Genomic DNA, 25,060 nt, shown 5'->3' on the forward strand with positions numbered 1-25,060 from the left:
CCTGGCCTGGCTGCTCAGCCTCTAAAGATGCTCATTGCTCCCTTGCACCTCTCCCACTGTGGCTCCATCCCATCCCATCTCAGTCTGGGACAGCTGTGCCAGGTCACTGCCTCACTGCAGGCACCTCCTGCTCAGGGAAAAAAAAAAAAAGGAAAGTAATGAGAAGCAATTCATAGAAAGCTCAAGGGATGCCGGATTGCTTTCTGTGGTGCAAAAGGTGATCCGTGTTCAGGGCCAGTGGGAATCCTGTGGCAGAGCAGGTGTTTCCTAATGGCTCCCGAGTGGTAAAAGTGCAGAACATTGTGCCACCGCTGATGACTGACTCCACATCCATGTTTATTGTGCCCTTTCCTCTTCCATCCAGTGCTTGTTGGGTTCCTGCACTGCTGCACCCAGTGCTGCAGTGGTGTGCTGAGCTGTGCTGGGGATGTGTGGTGTGAGCTCTGGTCGCAGTGTGCGCTTTCTCCATGTTGGCAGATCCATGCTGTTTTTCCCCGGAAGGTTGCTGAACCTGTTTGTGGAATAGCAGGGGAAATTTCTATGGGGCATCTCCAAGTGAGTTCTTCTCTTTTTATTTCAAAGAAGCCAGGTGGACAGTTGCAGTTTTCCTTTAGCTGTCGCTGAAATGCTGCTGCTCCAGAGCAGTGATGTTTGTGTCCAGGAGGTTTAGGTTTCACGGGCCCCACCTGATGGGAACCTGAGCAGGTGCCAAAGCTGCACTTCTTGTCACTTTGCTATCGGCATCACCTGCTCCGCTGCAGCCTGGCAGCACCGCAGGAGCCCAGTGCTGTGCTGGGGCTGTGCCAGCCCAGGGGACCCACTGTGTGCAGCCCTGAACTCCTGGCCCTGCATCACCAAGAGGCCGAGCGCATGGCCGCTGTGTGACTGCAGCGCTCAGAGCTGCAATCAGACAGAAGCAGCAATGCTGTTAGTGGCAGGCAGATAACAGCCCCAAAGATCACACGCCTCGTGTGATGGCCGTTGCAGAAGACCAGGAATGTGATGGGATGGAGCAGCTGCAGCCTCTCCCTATCTCCTGAGCTCGGGTGTAATTAATGCTGCAGGTACCCAGATAGGCACATTAGTCCAAACTGGCTGCCTTCCATCCCTCCCCGGCCTTGTTCCGTATTTAATCTTTCATGTACACCTGAGTCCTTAATTAAGCCAACTGCGATTCTTAGCAGTGTGCCCTCAGTGCACTGAGCAGGGCTGGCATTCCTGGAGCGCCGTGCGAGCAAGACCCATGTGCAAACAAACATGGGCACCCTCTGCTCCTTTGCTTCTGTCTTTATATTGCCCTGCCCTGCAGTAAGGAATGAGGCCCATTAGCAGCAAAGTTCTCAAAAGCAGTGCATGGGGACTGCATGGTTTGAAAAAAACCCATGTGAGCAGTTAGTGAGAGGTGTCTGAAAAGCCTCTTTCTGGGTCTCTCTTTATGGGCAGCTGCTGCCTGGGGAGCCGGGGGTCTTGGTGAGGAAAGGCAGCGGTGAGGCCGTGATGCTGCAGCAGTGCTGGTTATAAATAAAGCCCCGCACCAGGGCTGTGAATGGGGCTCTGATTTCCTTTGGTTGCTGCGCGGGTCTGGGTGACAGGGAGAGATGCGTGTTGTAAATAGAACACCATATCCATGGCAACGTGAACTTTTCATTATTGTTAATTACTTGAACAGTGCCAGAGCTGCACACGGTGCTTCCCGGAGCTGATAAAGATAGATCCCCATTTCATAGCCCCTCCAATGCCACTGCTGCTGCTCCTGGAGGCTGGGCTGGGTGGCACGGAGACATTTTGTGGAGCAGGAGAGGAGCTGGGATGTGAAGGAGGTTCTGGCACAGCAGCAGGGTGGCTGGCAGATCGGGGTGGCTTTTGTCCCCATGTCCCCCTCCCTGGAAGTGGCTGAGCGCAGCAGGGGATGCGGTTTGGCTGAGCGCTGCCTCCTCTCTGCAGAATGGCAGAGGAGGGTGCCAGGTACTTGTCTGCTCGTTGTGTTATATTGCGTTGGAAGAGATTTGAAAGCTCCTGGGGGGGGAAGTCCCACCCTGCCTCCTGCTGCTGTTTGGTCAGCCTCCCGCTGGTGTTACGAGGGTTGGACCCAAAAATCTGCCATCGTGGTATGACTGCTGCTCACCTGACCGCAGGCTGCAGCGTGGGCCGGCCGTGCCATGGTGCTGTTTGCCCTCTGTGGACAGAGGTTTGTGACCCCACAGCGTTTTCTCAGCACGGCTCCCTGCCCTTTGTCCTGCAGCACAGGAGTGTTGTGCTGGAGCCTGGAAATAACAGGAGTGAGGAGGTGCTGAGTGTGGCACAGGCTGGGAGCCTGCCTGCGTGGTGCCCTGCAAGAGGAGAAAAACCTGTTGTTTTTCTGCTTTGATGCTGTGTGAGGGAAACTTCCCTGCCCCGTTTCCCGTTGCCTCACCTTTCCTACTTTCCCTGGGAAAGAGAACTGTTTTCTAGCTCCCTGCCATCCAAAGGGATGCAGCTCTCCCCTCTCACAGCACCGGAGAGCTGGATGGAGCAGAAGCAGCTTTGTCTCACTTGGAGCCCAGAATACCATCTAAGATTGTTTCAGATCAACTTGATTTTATTGCAGACCAACATACCGCACATTCAGTGACACCTCAGGTACACAGGATAATTACATTTCTGGAGGGGAAGCAAAAATCTAAAGCCAAACATCTTAAATATGCACCGGTATAGTTATAGCTTGGGCTTTGCAGCGTGAGAACCTAGACCTGAGGACGCACAGAGTGAAGCAGAGATAGCGGGGCATCACAGCCAGGAGGGCTAAGAGTCCATGGCCTGGTGTGTGCAGTGTTCTCCTCTCCATGGTTGAAGGGAATGCTGGGGAACGGGGTGGCTTTTTGTTGACGTGAGGCAGCTGGGGCTGTCACACACAGCCTTCCATCCACCTCATGGCCTTTCCACGGAGCCGCAGCAGCCACGACAGACTTCAGCTGAAGGAATCTACCCAATGCGACCACGGCAAATGAAGTGGCAGCAGATGAAGCCCACAGGTTCGCACAGCACTCTTGTGCTGCAATACGTGCTAGTATCACTTAACGTAACAACTGCCCAGGAGTTTCCCCGCAGTGTCCTTTCCCATCCTTTATCATAATTAAGATAAAAAGATGGGACAATTGCGAGCTCCATTTTTGCAGCCTGGGGCATGTGCTATCTCCTTTGAAAGCTGACGCTTTTAGGAAGGAGTAGAGGAGGGAGGGCACTGCGTTTTTTGCCTGTACTCAGGTTGAGTCAGTGTGGCTCTCATGTGCTGCCCTCCCGTCCTCGTTCTCTGCACTGCCAGGATAAAAGTGCCGCAATTCCTTTGGTTACACAAGATGTGGAAAGGAACGGCCGTTCGCGTTACAGATCGGCTGATACGGCGCGGGATTCTTGGCAGTGCTACGTGGTGTGCAATTCTGACAGCAGCAGAGTTGAGCAGCACAGTCAAAAGGAAACCAGACAAAATGTCAGCATTCATACCGTCTAACAAAGCTTTCCTACTTGTTTTTACAAAAAAAAAAAAAAGGTCCAAAAGATTTTAAACAATAGAAAATGTCCTTCATTTCACACTGTTAAAATCTTTCAGTGCTGTCAAAGTGACTTCAGAGCTTCTCCGTGTCCGTTTGCTCCAAGCAGAGTGCCGTGTTGCTCCTCAGGCTTTGGTGATGTACCCTTCCCTGATGAGGAAGTCATAGATTTTCCTCGTTTTGTTCACATCGATCTTGATGAGCGCTCTCGCCTGCGCGAGCCGCAGCCCTCCTTGTTTGTTGCACTCGTTCACTAAGGCAGCTTTGTATTCTAAATAGGCTCCGGGGACCAACCTCACCATCTGACAGAGCTGGAAGGCAAAGGGGAAGTTAATAAGCGCTACACTTGTCCTGCTCTCGTTCCGTGATCCGTTCTGGGGCAGTAAGGCCGCGGTCGTGTTCCTGAGAACAGCTGTGCTGTATTTTGTGGTGGGGGGCAGGCGGTGATGGCGGCCAGGAGCCGCAGGTGGGCAGGGAGGAGCCCACGGCTGCTGTATTCAAAAACATTCCTGACTGAGAAACAAAGCAGGAGGATGAAAGCGAGCTCCGGGCTCACAGGAGCGTAGCTATGAGTGTGTCCCGTGTGGGCGTTGTTCTCCACGAACCAGGGATGCACGCATGCCAAAGAGACGCGCAGGCAGCAGCTCAGCCTGCTGGGCGAGAGCCGCGGCGGGCATCTGCCTGTTAATCCCTGGCACACAAAGTCCTCAATGCCGTTCTACAAAAGCAGCTATGCACACATTAAGCCTTCTGGAAATCTAGGGTGGAAACCGTGCAGGGATTTGGAAGTCGTGTGCTGGGCAGTGCTGGGCAGTGCCGTGGAGCTGCTGCCAGCTGTGCCTGCGCTGCTCCCATCTGCTCCAACAGCAGCTGCCTCCTTTTAATCGGGAAATGCTTAATGATTGTTTCTCATTGGTAAGAAATGGCAGAATTCAGAGGAACTTTGTTTTGGCAGAGAAGGAAACAGGTGCCCCAAACACACCACAGTCTGAGCTACAACTGTGTGTGCTGGGTGCAGCCTGCAGTGCCACGTTCTGCAGTGAACCTCTGAGCTGGCTTCCAGTGCCGCCATCCCAGTGATGGGAAATGCACCTCCACTCAGAGAGCGGTCTGGAATAGACCATGTTTCACTGGCACCTGATCCTGTGCACAGCACGGCTGGCTGAGGGCTGAGGCTTGGCTCTGAGCTGCACGGTGTGAGATGAACCACACCGTTCAGGTTCAGCGAGGTGTCCAGGCAGCCCCTAATGAAATCCTCTGCCAACCTGAAAACTGATGTTCATCAAGAAAATCACTCCTGCACTCAGCCCTGTCTCCTGATGGAGGAGGACAGGATGCCATCTCTGATGCTGTAATGGCCTGTAATGACACCTTGGCTCTCTCTACCTTTCTTTGCTAAATAAGCTAATTTGCCACAGCACACACACAGCACTAACTGAAATTAAGAAGCCGCCTGGAAGGCCACTGTGAGCTGGAACAGGCAGTCAGGGCCTAAGCTGCTGCATTATCCTCACACCTGGTGCAGACGGTGCGGGTGCACGCGTGCAGTGAGCGCCATGCTTTGTGCAGCATTCACTTCCTCACCTCTTTCTCCTTCTCGTTCAGTTTCTCCGTCCCTGGCAGCCCGGTGAGGTTCAGTGGCGGGGCGCTCCGTCTGCCTGCGGGGACAAGGGAGGGAAACATTGACAAACCATTGGGGCGGCCTGGAAGTGGCGGAGCCGGGCGTTACCGCAGCGATTTGATCCTTGTGACGTTAACCCAGCATGATCCGAGGGCTCATGCTCAGAGGTATTTAGGGCTTAACATAAAAAGGGCATTATTTTGACAAACGGTCTGGTTTTGCAACAGATGTAGTTAAGTGCTGTGCATGCATGCATGAGGGCTCTTACGCAGCGAATGCTGCCTCACCGGTGTTAGGGAGGATCTGTGGGCGTAGGGCTGCTGTCAGGTGGGCTGAGCTGCACCTCCCAGAGCTGCAGGCTGGGAGCTGGGGCTGCCCATGGCACTGCAGTGTGGGATGCAGGGGTTGCTACTGCTGACACGGGCTGTGCTGGCAGCTTCCTGAAGCACAGTTTTCTTTAAATGCCTTTGAATGTGACGCGGGTGTTGCAAAACAACTGCAGTTTGTGCGTTTATTTCTGTGATGAGAAACGGTTCTGAAGGAAGCATCTACCACAAGGCACTCTGTCAGCTCTCAGGTTCACAACTGGAGCTATAACCGGTGTGGCTCAGACTGCCAGGAGGTTTGAGGATTTTTTCCCCTGTGTTCCAGGGTGTGGAGCAGAACGAAGGACATTTATTGGTGTTTGGAGTCTTCTGCCCCTGAGCTGCAGGCTGCATGCCTGGCACTGTCAGGGCTAGGTCTGTCCCAGGTCAGCCTTCTCAGGTTTGGCAAAGTGGGAGATCTTGGGAAATCTGCAGCTCTGCTTTCCCAAAGATGCTGCAGGCCCTGCCCTGCCCAGCATGGTGCTGGCAGCTCTGCTCAGTCGCCTGCTCAGAGGGCCGAGCGCCCAGCGACCGGGAGGAAAAGCGCTGCAGTGAGCAGCGTGTGTGCAGGGCAGGTGATTTCCAGGGTGCAGGGGGCTGTAAGCAGTGTGCTGTATGGGACAATTTGGTTTTGAATTTCTAAGAACGTAGGAAATGACACATGCATACAAACTGCATTAAAGATAATACATTAAGGCTGCAAAGCCAAGATCGTAAAATCTAGAATTAAAGTTAAGCAACAATAATTTGCCCTCTTGTATATTCAATATGAGGCAGCCTTTAATTATAGACACGTGGCAGTTTTTCCACAGTATCCCTGCCTCGTTCAGTATGCAGGATGTTCATTTAATTAGCAACTATTTGGTATTTTGTTTGGGCTTTGTTCAACACAAGATACTGGCTGCAAACACTGCATGCTATCTGAATTCCACAAGCAAAACAGTTCATTTTCTCTTGAGGTCTTCTCCCTCACCGGCCACAAAGTACTTCCCAATTAACTTCATCCTGCATAGCAGCCCTTCGGCTGAGGGGACACCATCCCCACCTGGGGGACCCTGGGTGCCAGCCTGCGCTGCTGCGTTCTCTCCAAAGCAGCAGTTCATATTGCTGTGATGTTACTATACCAGACTAGCTTATCTTTAAAAGATAGTTTTTGTTCTCATGTGAAAATTGTTTTCTTTCCTGCCTTGTTCATGTGGCTTCAAGATGGGTTTCCAGTCTGTAACCAGAACAACCCAGAAATTCAGCAAAAGCAGTCAGTTTTGCATGTGGAATGAGCTTCAGATAGAGGCAGCATCGGGGAAGGCAGCGCTTCTCTACAGGGCCAGCACTCGTGCAGCCGTGTGGGAGCTGTGCTCCGCGTGCAGGCTGGGCTGTGCTCCCAGCGGACGCCTGTTTCCTTACCGCCATCTGAAACGTACCTGAATTGGAAGGGATCGGCGCTGCGGGAGTCGGGCCGGAATCACTGGAAAGAAAGGAAATTTTCAATTGCCGTCATCTGTTGTAAGTGTGGCTGTCTGTACTGGCCCTGAGACTTTCTTCCAGCTTCTAATGCTTATACAATTCAGCTTGCATAACCCAGGACCCAACCTGAAGTCAGCAGGATTTATAAATATTTACCACTCCCCAGCTGAGGACCATGTCTGAAACCTGTTTTTGTAAAAAAGAGATGTGTGGGGCTGGGGGGGCAGTGAGAAATTCACTGGGGAAATGACAAATCATCTCCTCAGCCCTGCAGCACTTCTTGCATTGCAGCTTGCTCCTGAAATCAAAGTGCTTGTGTGAGGTGACGACACATTAATAATGCTGCCACATCTAAAATCACACAAAACATTCCGAGTGTCATCTCTGCTCTCATTAATATCCTGAAAGACCTCATTTCCCTCCACGCCTTCATTAATGGCAGTTAAGCTCCTGAAATATAAAATGCAGAAAACGGAGATGCTGAGCCCCCGCCAGGCCCTTCCGTCCCTGAACTCCAACAAGTTGCTGTTGCTGTTATTCCCACCTTTCACCCTTCTGAGTTGTGCGGACTGTTCTTACTGCAATAGCTTGGGAACGTGTTCGTTATCAGACCCAAAAGTGTTTCAGCTCCATCTGAGCAAACAGGAGCACACAGCACGGCCTTACTGCGCCCATACATGTCAGCTTGCCGGCTGAGCCACTGCTGGCACGCGCTGCTGTCCTGGATGTACTGCAGCACTTCAGACAGCATGGTGCGCTTCAGGCGCTCCTCGTCTCTCGTCTTCTTCAGGTGGTCGTATGTCCTCGCACCTGTGGGTAACAGATACCACAACCTCGTGTGCTGCCTCGGTCAAAGTGTTCAGACTGTTGTTGTTCTGCTTTGGGGAATAAGGGAGAAACTGTTCTCCAGCTCTGGACCAGACTGCTATTCTCCCTCATGACAACTACTTGGCGTGAGAAGGTATTGGATTCCACTCCTTGCCCCTCCCCACCATCAATTTCAGGCCAAAACCGAACAAACGAGGCTGCCACGATCCAAAGCCAGGCATTTTATTTGTGGAGAGGCAGCAGCCTTATGTCCAGGCAGCCCACTTGTGGTAGACAGTGACAGTGCCTGTCACAGGAGACCACTGTGCCACAAGGTGTGTTTTTCTGGGGCTTCTGAGGGGCGCTGAGTGAAGCAGAGCTGTGCTGGGCAGCAGCTCTCCCAGCTGACGGCTCAGAGCAGCTCTAAGAGCATAAAGCACCGCCAGAGCTGTGCTCAGTTAAAGTGACAGGCAAACACATTTAAAAACGCCTTTTTATTCAACACATCCTAAATATTGCAAACTCATCCTTCCACACCTTGATGAATGGGAACCGGCTCAATAATGCATCAGGTACTCACTGCAGAAATTGGTGATTCCTGCTGCTCTGTACTCCTGTAGGCGCTTTATTTCCCTTCGCAGCTCAAATTCCACTGTTGTATCCCAATGGGAAGCAGAGGGGAAACCCAAAAAGAGAAACGTGGGTCAGTGGGGATGGCGAAGATGGCTTGTTCTTATTTGCCTGCACAGCTGAGCTGTGAAGTGTACACAACAGCAGCAGGGCCAGCCTCTCTGCAAGAGCCTGTGAGCCCTCCTGACTCTCTGCCCCCACCACTACACCCCTTGATGGCACATGTTAGCTAATTTCTAGCATTCCTGTGCTCAGGAGAATTATTTTTCCTTCATGCTTTGACAGTTCCTTTGCCATACCCCGCCAAGGCAAGCAACAACAGTAGAGCATTTCTGGAAGGAGCTTCACTAGGTCTGAAAAACGACTCCATCCTGGCTCCTTTATAGCATCCACTGCTGTCTTTAAACTACAGTTTTCATAACTGGACCTCTCAAAATGCTTCCTTGTGGAAAATTCTCCTTTTCTGCAATTGCTGAGATTAAATACCTTTGTTTCTTGTGCTTAGAACTATTTACTGTGTATAGCTTTTATGAGCTGGCTCCAAGACATCGCCTAGTTTTACAGTGAGCAAGCTGCCAGTCTCAAATTCATTTCCTCAACTTCTCAGAGGACATGCTCAGTGCCTGTGTGCAGCTCACAGGTGAACTGGAGGGTTTGGCTGTCACTGCAGTGACAACACGAAGCTGAGGATAAATGCATGCGTGTCAGACGCATGATCTGCAGGGTCATGGCTGTGGTATTTAACACTAGTGTCTCCAGAGTACAGTCACAACTGCTGAAATGCTTTGTTCTTTCTAATGAGCAATAATTTTCCCCATTTAAGTCACAGAATTAAGCAGGATGCAATGACTCGTGCTGGAATCTGACTGAATGCATGCTATGATTATGCATAACGAACTCGAGATGATTCGGAGATGGAACAATGCCTCTCCCTTTAAGGCAGGGAACGTAATGACAGCTGTGCTATGTAATTATGCACACACAGAATAGTTTCAACGTGTATCTTTCAAAGAATTTGCACTTTGCTGCCAGCTCCCTATTCCTCAATGCAAACTTAAGTTTTAGGGATTTTCTTCTCTCCGTGATACGCAGATCAGTACATGAGCAGTGGGCTTCTGGTAAGAAAGCACTTCATCTAGCAGGTGAGCAGCTCTGGTCAGCTGAGAAGTCAAAGCACTGGGACACACATTTGTGGGAAGAAACATCTGTTGTCCATCTAATACACCAGCACACAAACAGCTGTTTTCCTGAGGCAGTCAGACCAGAGGGGGGAACAACTTCCTGCCCTCCAGCAGCGCTCAGGAAAGGCTGCAGATGATGCAACCCCTTATTATGCCTACCGAAGAACATGGATGTTAGAGCCCTCCAAACACCTACGTGCGTGGCTTTCAATGAACTTATCGTGCTCCACTGGTCCCAGGATCCGTGCAAAGCGCCGCATTGTTTCGTACAGGTCTTGAACCTCCTTCGGGTATCGTCTTTCCAAAACTGAAGGGGGAAAGAGTGACACGTTTTGGTGAGGTGATGGTGGAGAGAGAAGTATTTTCATGGCAACGCTGAACTTTATCATGAAGCAGTTACATGTGATACTCACTCTGAAACTTCCTGAGGTTGATTAGGCCGTGGTCTCTTATAATTCTGTAACAAGGAGCAAAATGGTATTAATGAGAGGCATTAACTTGTGTATCACACATAAATACAGAGGCTTCACAAGAAACTTTGACTTAAACTGTGAGATGGGCCTAAAACCAAACAAGTGAAATCTCTATGGCCCTTGAGCTGGAGAGCTGAGAAGCGTGATGCAGTGAGATTTTCATCAGGGAGGTTTTGGAAAGTGCTGTGCACCGCTCCAACCCTGACAGCGCTAAGCACAAAAGGAGCCACAGCTGCTTTAAAGGGTTGGAAATTTCTTTTTTTAGACAGAGTTCACATCTACAGCGTCTCACAACTTGTCTTTCCAAAATTGGAAGGACACCGAATGTGTCACAGAGCGTGACTTCCAGCTCCAGGGAAAGGCAGATGTCCTTCTCATGGAGCAGGGGTGAGGGATGAAGGGCAAATGTTGCCACTGGGAACTGAATGGTGGTGGTTTTCCATGGCTGCTTGGATTTTACAGAGACAGTGCTTAGGTTATACATAACTTTGAGATGTCTGTGACAGGAACAGGGAAATGAGCAGTGTAAGAAGGCAGGTAAGATATGTACAAGTGCATGACAGCTGCATTTGTCACAGGTTTCTGCCAGTGCCGTGTGGTCATGACTGGCAACCTGATCAGCATCTGACTTCTGCAAATGATAGCAGATATGTGAGGCCTGGCTCCTGTGGGTCAGCTTGGACTTTGTTCTATAAAATCCATTCTACTTTCCTCAGTGTGTACAAATAAGGGCCCTCTCCTAGGCAGAGAAGACTTTCTGAGTGACCTCAGTGTTTTTATGCCATTTTCCTGATTCTGTTGTGGGAACATTACAGAAAGTGAGTCATGTAACTGAGCTTTATAGCACTTTCTTTTTGTAAAACACAACGTACCATAATGGAAATCATAGCATGTAAGTATTTTTAATTTATAAACAACAAAGAGCCAGGTCAATAACTAGCACCTCTGAACCTGTGCTCCAGCAGCACCATGCTGTATCATGAGAAGGAAAGGAGGAGTCATACTACAGATTACTCATGCTTCCAACAGGCAATAATGCAGCAAGATATAATTTAAATATTGAAGAAAGTATTTGAAATTATAATAAAAATGAATTTAATGAACAGACTGAGTCATTTGAAAAAGCTGTCAAATGAACTGAATGAATGACTCAAACTCATGTCGGTAGTACAGTTATCTTCATTACATGTTATGAAAAACCAACTCGTGGACCACTGGGAATCAGAAATCCTGATGTAAGCAGCCCTAAGGAGAAAGTGGGGGTTCTGGCAACCAGGCACAGGTTGTTTTTCCCTACAGCAGGAAATAAACCACGTGAGGTCCATCAGCACTACGTAGGAACAGGAAAACAGAGACTTGTCTCCTCTCCTCTTCCCAGTACTGGCTCTGTGTGTGAGCAGTTTCCCAGGCAGTATTTCAACCTGCAGCTCTGCAGACATGCCAGAAGCTTAGTTTGCTCAATATAACTGGACTGGGGGTAGCAGTGTGGATGCAATGGGAACAAGACTTTCCTGCAGCAGGGAGTCCTGGACAGCAGGTTTTAAGTGAGTGATTTGTTCTCAGTGCACTTAAAGGAGAGCAAAGGAGTGTGGATGTCCTTTGTCGCCCGTATGTCCTAAGAAGTACCGGTCTGTTAATATGTTTTCTGGCATGGTACCATTGCTAAAGCCACGTGTTTGATGTAGATCTGTGCACAGAAAGAGAACTACATGTCCAGAATGACCCGTGCCATGCAAAGCTCCCAGCAGCAGGTCTCCCTGCATGGGAGCAGTCTGGAAGGCTGCTGCAGGGAATCAGTTCTGCCCAGTGCTGGGCGACAAACGTGGCACTGAAGCAAAGAAACACAGTCACTGCTTTGCTGCTTGAAAACTCACTTTTTTCTTCGCTGTCTTTCCTTTAACCTGGAATGGTAGATATCTACAACTGCAATCTTCAGAGCTGCAAAACAGAGAAGAGGATTACAAAATACGTGACGAATCACTGTATTAATGCTAATTTTCAAGCCTTTATGTTCATGGCAGGCTGAAATTGTCACTTACTTTGATGTTTTAAAAATCCCATGGTAATTTTACATGGACATAAAACCACCAGAAGCATATGCTAACTATAGAGCCTTTCTTTCTATTCCTCTTTTCACACACGTTACTGCTTCTAAGAGTGAACTTGGGTAGACCCGAGAACTTCTCTCCTTTACACAACCTTGGAGAGTTTTACTATTAGCACATCTTTGTTCCTTTGTACATGCTGCTGTCACACATCGCTTCTCCCGAAAAGCAAGTTTATCAGATGGATGGGCCTCAGCTTTCACCTTGAGCAAGGCTTCTCAGCACACACAGAGGACTCCAGAAAACAGAAAGGCTGAATTCTGCATTGAGAAGAATCAACGTAGCCTTTGCTACCATTCTTGAAAACATCTACGAGATTTTAGCTCGTTAACTTCTAAATGAATCTATCTGCTGGCAGAACAAAGAGAAGGGTTCAGCGCACCGTGAAAAAGCCACGCTCGTTAGGAACCACTTCCTTCTCAGGAGGAAATCAGTCTGCAGTCCTGACTGATCCCCGTGGAGATCCTTGGCTTCTCCTTCCTGTAACCATGGGGACAATAAACCCTTCAGGTACATCCCTACAAGCTGAGGTGACCAGCATCACTTCCCTCATTTTGTTAAGTAATGCTCAGATTTTCGGCCATGACTCGGCTGGGGTTGGCTGACTGCTGGGTCGGTTGGTCCCAGAAGTAAGCTTACAACCTGACTGCGGGTTCAGGCTGCGGACACAAGGTGTGAAGTTTCAGCTAAGGGGAGCCGTGGCTGGACGTGCTGGGAGCTGGGATGTGCTCCTCTCTACAGCCACACAAACAGCGCACACCCAACAGCGGCACCTCATCGACTGGACTCCCTGCTCAGTACTGAACAGCGCAGTGGAGAAAGGAGTGTGGCTGTGTGGTTTCGCATTCATTTAAAAATCCGTGTTTGCGTGTAAATAGCAGGAAGCCCTGAGCCTGCAGCAATCAATCCGTGCAGTCCTGGGGGTAACAACACTTCTTGCAAGCAGGGACAGCTGCAGCTGCAGGCAGTGCTGAGCACCGGCAGCATCGCGTTCCACTTGCTGATCCTCTGCTAACACAGAAACTCCCGAATTTATACAAACTGATTTGCTGCTAATGCAGGAGCAGAAGATTGCACACCAAGGCAGGAGGGTGGTACAACGTCCTTGCTTCTTTTTGCAAAAGCAGAGTGCTCAGGAGAAGTTGTGTATTTTCATAAGCCCTAATTTAAGAACCAGCACAGGTGGGAAATTTTCCTTCGTGTTTAAACATGAGCAGAAGAGAATGGGAAATGCCAGAACGGAAACATGAATGAAATATATCTGAAAGTTTTGGTGCCAGCTGATGGAAAATAATGCTGTATTTTTAAGGCCCATGCAGGCCCAGGCAGCACGTTATCTTGTGGGGTTTGTGTGGGCAGTGCTCCGTGAGCACGTGCAGAAACTGCACAGAGAGCCTCTGTCAATATCACAGGTAACTGTGCATCAATAACTGCTGCATTTCAGTGCTTTCACTTGAGCACACAACATTCTGAAAGAACTTCTGATTCACTGGGAGGGGAAAGGGAGCACATGAGAATAGGTGAAGGGCAAAACCAGAGATTTTGCATATAGGAAAATGAGTATTTGCTGCCATGTGTGCTTTTGGAGGGGCTTCTGTTTTTAATACATTCATACTGAGATAACTGATTATTACAAGATCTGGAATGCATGAATAACTCAGACTATCACACTGTTACATGCTGCATTAAAATGAGAAAAAGAGATGCTTTACAAATGAAGATGATTTGCTTCTGCTTTTCCCCTTGGATTATACTGGGGAGGCAGCTGTTTGTCCTGGTAACTTGAGATAATCCAAGCTGACATCACCTTCAAAGTGCCAGCTTTGGGAAAGAAGAGTTTTTGAGATGGTCACAGCAGCCTTGAGGGGTCCAGTGATAGGCAGAAATTCAAGGCTCCTTTCTGCATTCCAAAAAATCAAAATATTTTGGTTTCCCAAGGCAGCATCCAAAACAGTTTCTTTGCTTTTCATTCCTCTGCAGCCTCATTTAGTCTGCACAGCCTTTCCAAACACTGAGTGAAACTTTTGTTTCACTCTAGCTAACCTTTGCTTGGCATGCAGGAGCCAAATAATGGCAGGAATGCAAAGCCATCAAACAGGTTGTGCCTCGGGTGGTGCAAACCTCATGGCCACAACCTGATATCCCCCTGCAGAAGAAAGCAGGGCTCAAAGCAAGCACAGGACTGGCCTTCAGACTGTGTCAGGACCTAAGAGAATAAGCATCATGGAATATTAGGACATCAGCTGTCTTGTACGTTATGAAATGAAATGTCACTGCTGTACGTCCAGAGCTGCAGCCTATTCCCAACACACTTCCAAACTTGCAGCCTCAGCAATTACTTCCTCGCATTTGAAGTAAAAATCATTTACATGAGAGGGAGAAAGAGCCTGGGAAAAACAAATGACTTATGTTATAATTCAGTCTGATGAAAACTTGTAATTCATGAAATATTCAAGCACTATGGGCTGAATTCCACTTATAACTCGTTGTTTCACTTGATCCGTCCATTATGGTTTTGTTTCACTGCAGTATTGATTTGCATGTACTCACCGGGCTGTGAGTGCTGCAGCAAAACAAACAGTTGGGGAAACTAACAGAAATCAGGAGGATTTCATCCAATTTGTACCATCTCTCTGAGACCAAGATGTGGCACAGCGATGGCGGAGCGGTGGGAGCAGGGGGTGCAGGTTTGTGTGCTCCTCACAAAGGAGGATCTCGCATCAAACATTCTTCTTTCTTGTGGAAATACTGAGAACATGCTGGGTGATGCAGGGAAGTGTGGCAAGAAAACCCAATGAGATTACTGAATGGAGACCAAGTGGTTCAGATGCAGAACTTTCTATAGTTATAAGAAAAGCAGTGATGGGAAGGAAGAAGGGGGAATTCTGTTTCAATGCAAGCACCAAATGTTGCTGCCTTATGAGCAACCCATCCCCTGCAGCACAATCTATGGCTTGAGAAACCACAGAAGTTGTTCTGCTCACTGTGGCAAGGTCTAGCTTGAGTCACCTGCAGCAAATGGAAAACAAAAGTACTCTGAAAAATCAGTCTTGGAGTCAGTGAGGGTCAACACACAGCAGGAAAACAGACTGAGGAATTTTTCACAAAGCTGAAGCGCAATCTATGCTGTCAGACCCTACCTGGGCTTCTCTGGGTGATTAATGTGCTAAAACTCAGTACCTTAAAACAGAAAAGTTTACTGTTTGGCCAGCAAGGAGTTTATCTCAAGCAGATGTAGTGGAGGGCAGCAACAGCGCTGCTTTTCAAGGACATCTCAGTGAGGTGCTGTGCAGGAACATTGCCAGGGAGGGCTGGGGCAGGGGTGTGTGAGAGCACAGCCCCAGGGCTGCCTGCAGCCTCCTCTGCCCCTAACAGGAAAGTGCAAGGACTTCAGTCAGCCTCTCGCCCGTCCCTTCCTTCAGATGCACACCTTGAGCCATTTCATGCTAGCCTGGAGAAGGGAAAGATCTGGTCCCAAAGTTGCTGTTAGAAAATAATTATTTCCCTCCCTAAGGTGCCTCATGTAAGAGAAAAACAGCTGGCTAGGCCCTGGGACTTCACTTTTTTAGAGGCATTCTCTCTCCATAGGCAGATCTGGAACAGCTGTGGGAAGGATGCTGCCAGAGCCTCTGAGCTAAGGGATTGAAAATGCAGTCGGTCACGCTCCATAGGCTCTGAGTTTTCTGAGCAGAGTTTTCACAAGGCGAATGCCTGACATTCTATACTAAATACTGGAGACAACTAAAGAATGGACTGAAGAACACCCAATGAAATTATCAGGCAAAAGATTGGGCCGACAGAAGGAAGTATTTTTTCATGCATCACGTAATGAAATTGTGGAACTCCTAACTCAATTGTGGAAGTCAGTGCTACAGGATGTTAAGGGGAAACTCACAAATACATACAGTTGCTAAGTTCATGCAGGATGGGAACTGTGGTCAAAATGGTATGAACATGGTCTGTGGTTAACATTACTAACATCTGGCTGCACAAAACTTGGCAGATAAGCCAAGAAAAGCATCAGCTGGACTTTTCTTACATTCTTCTGTGCATCTGCTGTGGGACAGCAGGGCACCAGGCAGACCTGTGGGCTGGCCCTGCAGAGCTGTGTGATGCTCCAAAGAGATGAGGAAAGGTGATTGTTTGCATTCAGACTGGAGATTTAAGAGGGGGCTGAGAGGAGACATCTCACCTGGCTGACCTGTGCAGCAACAGGCAGAATGTGTGTGAGGGGTATAGAAGAAAGTGTTGGTAAACCATTGCAATCCATTAATGCACAGAACTAGGAAAAGGTTTTGCTTTTTTAGTTTGCCAGAACTCACTACAGGACACAGAAGGAAGGCTGTTTTAATAGTAATAAAAAGTAACAGTGGAGAGAGGGCATGATGAATCTGTGACAGCCACAAGCCAGTTCCTCTTTCAATAAAAGTTAAAAGGGAAAAGAGACTGATATATGATTCTCATAACTTTTTTGGAACCAAGGGAGATTGCATTCCTTAGAACTCTGTGCACTGCTAAATCTCAAACTGATTTTTATAAGTTTGGAAAGGCTGTCTGTACATAACAGGATCTGACTGCCTCAGCTGAGCGCTGCCTGACAGGGAGGGGGAATTCTGAAACACAAATATGGAACTTTTAAATATCAGACTTTTTCCCACATTCGTAAGTAAATGTAATCTTTATTTGGCTATGGATTAAAGCCTAATTGTAATACTTCTTGATATTTGTATTATTAAGGCAGTGGCATTCACAGACATCAGCAGTGGTAGCTGGACCCGCACAGTGACTCTTCTTCTTAATGAACTTCCTAAGGTACAGTGAATGTGCTGAGACTGCAGGCATGTCTAACAACTGAAAAACATGCACTTCAAGAGTGTAACTGTTCCAAAGTGTTGCATGCAGTCCTACCCTACACATCTCCTTGCTTCCAGTCTCAATCCTATCTTAGCAACAGATTTCCTAAAAATGAGCAGTTAGAATAAGTGGCAAATCTTCTAAGAAATGAGATACAGCAGTGGAAAAGGGTACTAGCAGCAGAGGGGAAGGTGTTCCTCTTCTTTCTGCATCAAAGAAAAGCTCTGCCTTGCTACAGTGCTCACAAGCATTATATGAGTAGAAAGCGTCCTTCAGGCATGGAGGGAGGTGCTATGAAAGCACTGCACTTCTGGTTGCAGTGGTTGTGTGGGTCTTTACTCAAACACTGATGTACTGCTGCCCGTTTCCAGACTAATTGCTAGCTCAGATAATTTACTTCTTACATCAAGCATCGCTTGTGTTGCTCCTACAGAGATGCCAATTACTGACAGACACTGTTCTGTTTGGGTCATGCTCTACTTTACAACTGATTACGTTTCAGTAGTGAGTAAAGTGCTTTATGATATATGTTAGTACCAATTGTACATCAATTCATTAAGAGCTTTTAAGAGATTTGAAACAGAAAACCATAGAAATGTTAGTCATTAAAATGAGATCATTAAAAATGAATGTTCACTTTAAAGTAGGTCTGTAGAGAAAAAGACCCAGTGAAATACTGTTCAAGCAGTGCACAAAAACAAGACTTACCATGCAAAATGTCTGAATCATCTTCTACAAAATCAATGTCTCTCAAATCCCATTCAGCATAGTTGTCAAACTCCTGTTCAGAGATAATTAATAAACTGTCACTTAGCCAGCGCTAAAGGGTCGGTACCGAGTTTCAGGACACATGTAAGCACTCAGAGGCATGTAAGACAACAGAGGCATTTACTCATTTGTGGCTGCACAAGGTTCCATCTGGAGCAACGCACGTCGCCGTGCTGCCTTAACAAAGCAATGCACAGCGTGCACCTCTATGGCCGAGCCCACAGCTAGAGCACTGAAATGAGGCAGGTCGCCCAGGCAGGCTGTGGATCACACAGCCACATCTGAGGCACATGGAACAGAAGCACACAGAACGCGAGCTCCTCTGAGCGCCAGCTCACAGCCCTGCTCACATCAGAGGTGCAGGCGGTGGCCACGTCCCAGCACGGCCCTGTTCCTCCTCGCTGTGACCAGCCGTCCTGCCAGCACCGCCTGTGGCTTTTCTGCCTTGCACACTGCAGGCAGGGCTGTGCAGCTGTGTGTTTGCTGGTCTTGCGCTCAGTCGCAAACACACAATAATGGGAGGAGGAATTCTTACCTCGACAAAGTCAGCCCGTGCCGGCATGTACCCAGCCATGTCTCTGGAGAGCAAGGAGTCAAAAGTAGGCCGGGGGGGATCATCAGCAGCTGGGAAAAGAAAGGCGCTCAGTCATTGTAGGGCACGGGCTGCTTCGGATGCAAACTGCTCTGTGTGTTGGCTTGTGTTACTTTTGTGCAAAAGAAGTGGGATAGGTGAAGAAAAAAACGACTGGGGGTTTATGCAGGGTTATGGTCAGGAAAAGCCTGAGTCAATCCAGAGGAAAAGGCAGGAATCTGAGATCTGCAGAGTACTCTCAAAAGTCAAACAGAAATTTGAGGCAATAAACAGACTATAAAACATGAACTCCAGATTTCAGAACTCAGCATCCCCCCTAAACCTCTGCAGTCGTGCTCTCGGTGCACAGGTTCTTTCGGTTAATAGCAGCAGGGCTGTTCAATCTGCCATCTTCTGGGTGCTGTTTACAGAGCACTGCAATTAAAGCCTGACAACTGAATTGTTACAGTGCTTCCCAACTGAGGGTCTTGGAATTTACAGACAATAATGGACCGAGGCACACAGCACACTCGTGAAGGAGCTAAGAATTGTAAATCCCATGCTACAGATAAAGAAAGCTGGAGCTCACAGAATTTTTCTTGGTACAGGTCACATAAAACTCAATGCCAGCAGCCAGGGATAGAAGCAAAATGAGCCTATTCCTCCTAAGCACTTTCTCATGAAATCAGAACTTCCAGATGGCAAGCAGTCTTTTTGCCCAGCCATTTTGGAGAGCCTTGCATTGACAGACTGGAGGAATTCTAAAGATGTTAGATTGCACAAAACGCACCAGTTTTCCTCCAATTGCTGAAATTTAAGATAAACATTTTAAAGACACTTTTAAATAGAGAGCTGTGAAATCAGCGCTGTTCAAAGAGAGTGATTTTATGACAGATTACACCAACCAACAGGCTGCCAGGAAATGGGTCATCAGATAGAATGTTCTAGAGGTGGAAACCTGAGGTCTGGACAAGATGAGCAGCCACCTCAGCGATGGGGGATTGCTCACAGTGGTGTTCACAAGAGCACGTGCTGTTATTTTGAGCCCCACGTGAAGTAGCTTTGAGGTTTGTCTGTTGAACATGATGGATACTCAGGCTTTTGCTGTGGTGATTTCTGAATGACCACCTTCACCAGTTGGGCAGGAACTTTGTGTTTTCAGCAGCTGATGGTGATATCAGACCACTCTGTTGCTCCCCGTTCCCACTGCATGTGCAGTCTGCTATATTTGATACCCCGTGATGTAATACAGTGCACAGAAGACCATTCTGTTCAAGTCAGCTCTCCTTTTGGGAATGAAAGCCAACTGTGTGTGTGTGGTGCGTGCCTTCCCCCACAGGCTGCCTGCTTCATTCCTGCAGAGCACAGACCAGGCAGACAGCAGCGAGCTGCTGGTGGAGGCACTCACGGTGGAAGGGAATGGCTGTTTCGCTGTGCTGCGCCTCCTCAGCCTGCTTCAGGTTCAGCAGCGTAGATGCAAACAAGGGGTTGTTGATGAAGTGTTTCATGTAATGTTTCTCACACTCCTCCTTGGATTTTGTACACATCTGGTTGGCCACATCCTGCCTGCAGTGGGGAAAGAGGGGAGCTTAATACAAAGACCACGGAAATGTTGAGGTTTTTTTTTCTATTCTGAAGAGGTAAATTTCATTTTGAACTGACTGCACTGCGTGCAGAGAACTGCTCTGCAGTGACAGAGGAGGAACTTGGTGTTTTGTCTCAGTAAAATGGCTGTGTAAGCTGAAGCCTTAAAAAAACCGTATCACAACACCAGCAGCAATCATTCCAATTTCTGTTACAGTAAAAATTGGATGCAAGGGATTTCAGGAAGAAATGTCACTTTTCCCTTTATCCAGAATAGGCTGAAAAAAGCCAAATGTTTAAGGAAAAAGTTAAGATTACTTGTGTTGCTGAGGGCAAGGTGCACTAGGCAGAATACTTGCAGGTACAACTGCAACCAGCTTTCAGTCTTAGTTAACAGTAAGGTTTACATAAGGGCACACAGCTCTCTTTCTGTGTAGTTTGGCATTCTGTGCTTTTTATCATAGCAATCTTTTCATGGAGAAGAGAGATAACATCACCACAGATCTCCTTTATTTACAGATGCATAAAAATCCTGTAGCAACTACAGAAATTAACAGAACACAGGAAAATATTAAATATTTCCAATGCTCTATTCTAAACATGACACAGAAGCAGGAAACCAGTAACAACTCCTGGATGGGCCACTGTAAGCAAGCAGAAACCACATGAGAGAAACTCTGCAGTTGATTTTTACATAGGAGTAAACTGAGGTAAAGAAAATGTCATGCAATAGTTGAGTTTCTTCCAAACCTGGTGGCTTCAGTGTGACACGAGGGAGCTCTGTCCTTCACTAGAGGTGCCATTAAACACACGAGAGGCCCCTACCAATTGTGTGTGTGATAGGAGAGATGAAAACAGAATCCATGTTCTGCTTTAGCTGCTAAATTGGTATCTCACCCACGATGACTCAGAGCATTCACTGTGCACTGATGCATTCAACAGTAAGATCCAGTGAAACAAGAGATCTCCCCATCGTTCACTGACGGGGGCTGAGCCCCCACATGCTCACCAGTTTCCAAATCCGCAGTCCATCACAGCCTCCAGCAGTGCCATTTCCTCTTGAGCTGTCCAGTTAGGATCCAAGACAGGGAAATCTGAAGTCTGAAGGAAAAAAAAAAGCAGCAGATCAAACTGCTGTGATTCTCAGTTATAATCCACCATACGAAGAAAAGAAGAGGCTGCAGGCTACAGGGCGACGCAGCACAAAGTACTGGCTGTGTTTCAGTTCTACTGTGTCATGAATCCTGATAATTGTCAGATTACTGAAGTCACTGGTCCATCAGTTGCAGTAAATACCAGTTGCAGTAAATCTGTAGTTTGTCACTACAGATCTCAGTATGCTGCCACACGTGCTCTCAGCCACTTGTAATTTAACGTTATGCCACAAAACTGTAACAATTGCCAAAAACTTTTTAAGCAATTCATTTCTGGGGAGGACAACAACTGAGAAACTGAAATTAATTGACATGGTTAAAGAATTGGAAAGTCTAGGAGATGCACTGTGCTATCCAGGCAGAAGGAAAAATGTAACAGAAGCATCTCCACTATTCCATTATGTGGATGGACATTTTTCTTTCCTCACAAGGAAGAGTTTTTCGTTTATTTAATGGTCTAAACTTATGAATCCAAGAACTGTGCCAGTTACTGTTTTATGTGCTGTTATTAAGCAAGGTCTGGGAAATATGAGAGCTCGGGATTGAGTAGGTGTAACCCAAAAGGAATATTTACCATTATCTCGTAAGTGTGATCACTTTGGTGTTTCTTGTATTCAAATCCTCGTGTGAAACACTGCAGAGCAAAAGAGGAGCATTACGTTACTCTCTTCTGCACTGAAAACATTGTGACTGGCTTCTTTTTTCCCTTCATTCTCTGACCATCGCTTACCCACCTTGATAAAAACTGACCACCTGATATGCTGAAAATCATATTTATTTTTTCTGATTTCATTTTAGAAAAAATGTGTAACAGCAGTTATAACAATTTGTGTTATAACTTTGAAGCTGTGCAGTATTCTGGTCTTTTACACTAAGATGTAACTCGTGTGCACCTCCACGCTTTCTGTTAGGTATTTATAGCCAAGTTAGGCAGGTGAAAGAAGCTTGGTGCCATGTTATGTGTCATTCCTGGAATTCTGAGCATTCTGCAAGTATTGAAAGAGTGGTTTCCTTTTGGAGCTTTGAGAAAGCTCCCTTTTCAGTATTAGAAGTCATTGCTGTTTTTTAGTCATAAATAATTAAAACTAACGATCCTTTCTGCAGTAATCTGATCACATACACAATTTGTAAATAACTTTAATCCGGTCAGAATTATTGTCTATATTGCAAATTTCCTGCTGATTTTCTTTGCCATATGGGAGGTAAAAAAAAAAAAAAAAGGAAAAAAAGGTGTGAGGACAGGGAGAGGGTGTTTCTTGATAGATTTTCTTTTCTGTGCCATAAAAGTGACAGAAACAATGCCTCTCCAGACGTGCAGGGGCATGCTGTGTTACAGTCAGGCCGACTGCATGTCTTTAGCAAGCTCTGGCTGCCTTCACCCAGGTCTCATTCAGCTGCTCGTGTCTCAGTTCTTCAGCCTCCCACATTTTCTTTGCCATTTCCCTGTCCCTGAGCAAATAAGTGTGTTGATATGAGTTTGCAGAGACCCGTTATTAATGTGTTTATGGAGCAGCCTGGCACCGGACGGCCTTTGATGACTTTCTCAGACAAATGAATGTCTTTGCTTTCATCCTTGCACTCACCTGCAAGCACAGGAGGAAGGGAGGAGGCCCACACTCTGCACACTTCACGTAGGGCTCGGTGAGGTACGAAGAGCAACCTCTGCATGGAGGTTTATCGAAGGGGTCATCTGCAAAGCCAGAAGTAAATCTCATGCAAAACAAACGTGGCGCTGCTTTTGCGATCACCCAAATTCACTTTGGGTGTCCAGCAATTTAAAATGAACTCAGCTGTATGCAACTTCTATTCTATTGATACAAGTTCCTTCCTGAGCTGGAATATTAAGACAGCTATTGGCATTTAAGCTTTGCTATGGACCTGGTACAGAGGGCAAGTTGTGTGATCATGCTGGAGTCAAGGAACAGCTCTGCAGCAGCCGTCTGGTGCTGCTCAACAGGGGTGGCAGCTTTGTGAGCTGGCTGACTTGACTCAGTGCCCAGAGACCCAAGGCTTTATGGAGAATATTGCACAGACAGCAGCACTCTCCCATCCGTCCTCCTCGTCTGACTCAAAAAGCACATTGCTGTGGTTGCAAAGGCATTGGCCTGATTGTTCTGTAACCTGTCCAAACCCCGAGCTGCTGAATGAGGAGTGAGACACTGCTCTGCGAGTTCACTGCAAAACAGTCAAAATACTGTCTTAAGCCATTATTTTTTCTAAACTGCAATTTAAGTAGTAAAAAGAGGACAGAAGCAAGGTCTGAACTGCCAGCAATCACTGCTGTCCTCATGCAGCTGAGGGTTTGAGGGATCAGACGTCTCTGCTGCTGTCTCCCTCCCCAGCTCAAACACCTCCCAGCCCTGCGGTACTCACTGCCGAAGGAGGCCAGGCGCTCCATCCTGCGCTGCTCCCTGAAACTCGTGCTGCCTCAAACGCACTGCGTCCAAAGCCGTGTTCTGGGCTGAAATCCTCACAGCATTCTGAGCAGACAGCAGCTGTGAGCAGCCTGTCACAGGGACAGAGGTGGGGTCAGCCTCTCGTGGTGCCGGAAAGGTCCGGTTGGGTCTGAGGAATCGTTTCTTTAAAGGAGCAGCCAGGTGTTGGCACAGGGAGCTGGGGGTCACCGACCCGCCAGGTGTTCCAGATCCGTGCAGGGATGTGGAGCTGAGGGATGCGGTCAGAGGGCACAGAGGGATGGGTGGGGGACCTTGGAGGTCTTTTGGAACTGAATGATTGTGTGATTCTGAGAGAGGTGCGAAGTGATGGGGACACACTCCTAGGGCCCCAGTAGACAGTGACAAAAGCGATGGCGGCACCGGGAACCTTGGGGCCGTGTTTGCGTCGGGCAGATTCGGGCGCTTTCCTATTGAGTCCGACGGGCGGCGCTCAGTGGGGTCCCACACGGGGCCACAGCTGGAGGACCGTCCTCCCCTCACCGCAAGGCGGCGCCCTCCCCGCCCCCTCCCGAGCCCCCGCCCCCTCCCGAAGCCCCGCCCCCTCGCGAGGCCGCGAGGTGAGCGGCGGGAGCGCGCCGCCACCCGCCCGCTCCCTTTTCCTGTCCGCCGCACTGTCCATCTCCCCCGCCCCGGATCCGACTCCTCCCCGCCGTGGTACGCTCCCGACTTCCCCCTGGCCGCTGCCGGGCCGCGCCCCGCCGCCTCTCACCTCGCGCCGGGGCAGTTCCCGCGCGTCACGGCCTCGCGCGGCCGCGTAACGGCCGTGCGCGTGCGCCGAGGCGCTGTGCGTGCGCGGCCTCGTGCCGTCCCGCCCCGCCCTTCGGCTGCGGGCAGTGCGCGCGCCCGGAGGGGGGTGCGGAGCCCCGATGTCGGGTTCCCGTTTTGCGTTCCTGAGGCGGCGGGGCGCCGCCGGGCCGCGGGTTCGAGGCCCGCTCTGCCTGAGGGCACGCGGCCGCGCGACTGCAAGGGCCGAGCGCGGCCTGGGGGGTGCACGGGGGCCCGCCCGGCCTCCCTGCAGCCCGGAGCTCGGGGCGATGCCGCAGGTCGCTCTGCCTGCCGGGCACCGGCGCTCGAGGACGCGTTACGAGTTTGATTGCGCGTCCCTCGGCGCTGCTCCCGCAGCCGAGGCTCTGCCTGCAGCCCTCTGGGCGCCGGTCCCTTGTCACCTCGGCCCCGTGCAGCGGCCGGCTGCTGCCGCCGTCCATTTTGGGTGCAGCTCGGCGGGCTGTCCCCTCACAGCCGCGTGGCGGTGGTTCTGATGGCGGCGCTGCTGGAGGAACGCGCTGTGAGGCCGCAGGTTGCTCCCGTTCAGCCATACGGGTTCTGAAGCGTTTAATCCCTTGCGTGGGAAGCGGAGATGAGAGCTGTTCTCTGGCAGGCGGATGCAGCCTTTGGCAGTTCGTATCTGGGAGGTGAAGATGGCGTGAGATTGAAATGGGGAATAAAGCAGAGATTCAGCCTGTATGAGCGCTGTATGAAACGCGCAGCGCCTCAGGCTAA

General features: G+C 48.9%; 1 protein-coding gene across 1 annotated transcript; it reads right to left on the reverse strand.

Moving 5' to 3' along the window:
• Positions 1-2,557: 2,557 nt before the first annotated feature.
• Positions 2,558-24,346, reverse strand: TADA2A (transcriptional adaptor 2A). The gene is made up of 16 exons (XM_052688932.1): positions 24,270-24,346; positions 23,478-23,610; positions 22,688-22,794; positions 21,679-21,738; positions 20,960-21,051; positions 19,775-19,932; positions 18,331-18,419; positions 17,736-17,808; positions 11,943-12,006; positions 10,009-10,052; positions 9,792-9,902; positions 8,365-8,436; positions 7,655-7,787; positions 6,935-6,978; positions 5,112-5,185; positions 2,558-3,838 (listed from the first exon to the last, which is right to left on the reverse strand). Exons 2-16 carry the CDS (start codon positions 23,500-23,502, stop codon positions 3,653-3,655), a joined length of 1,332 nt encoding a protein of 443 aa, XP_052544892.1. The 5' UTR covers positions 23,503-23,610; positions 24,270-24,346; the 3' UTR covers positions 2,558-3,652.
• Positions 24,347-25,060: the final 714 nt, after the last annotated feature.

The sequence above is a fragment of the Tympanuchus pallidicinctus genome, unplaced genomic scaffold (genome assembly GCF_026119805.1).
Source record: "Tympanuchus pallidicinctus isolate F22 unplaced genomic scaffold, pur_lepc_1.0 scaffold24, whole genome shotgun sequence".
Lineage (NCBI taxonomy): Eukaryota > Metazoa > Chordata > Aves > Galliformes > Phasianidae > Tympanuchus > Tympanuchus pallidicinctus.

Coding starts and splice junctions, on each gene's coding strand:
- TADA2A (XM_052688932.1), bottom strand. CDS start 23,502: ATGGAGCGCCTGGCCTCCTTCGGCA. Junction 12,007..17,735: donor TGATTCAGACATTTTGCATG/GTAAGTCTTGTT, acceptor TCTGTTTTGCAG/CTCTGAAGATTGCAGTTGTA. Junction 9,903..10,008: donor CAACCTCAGGAAGTTTCAGA/GTGAGTATCACA, acceptor TTCCCCCTTCAG/TTTTGGAAAGACGATACCCG.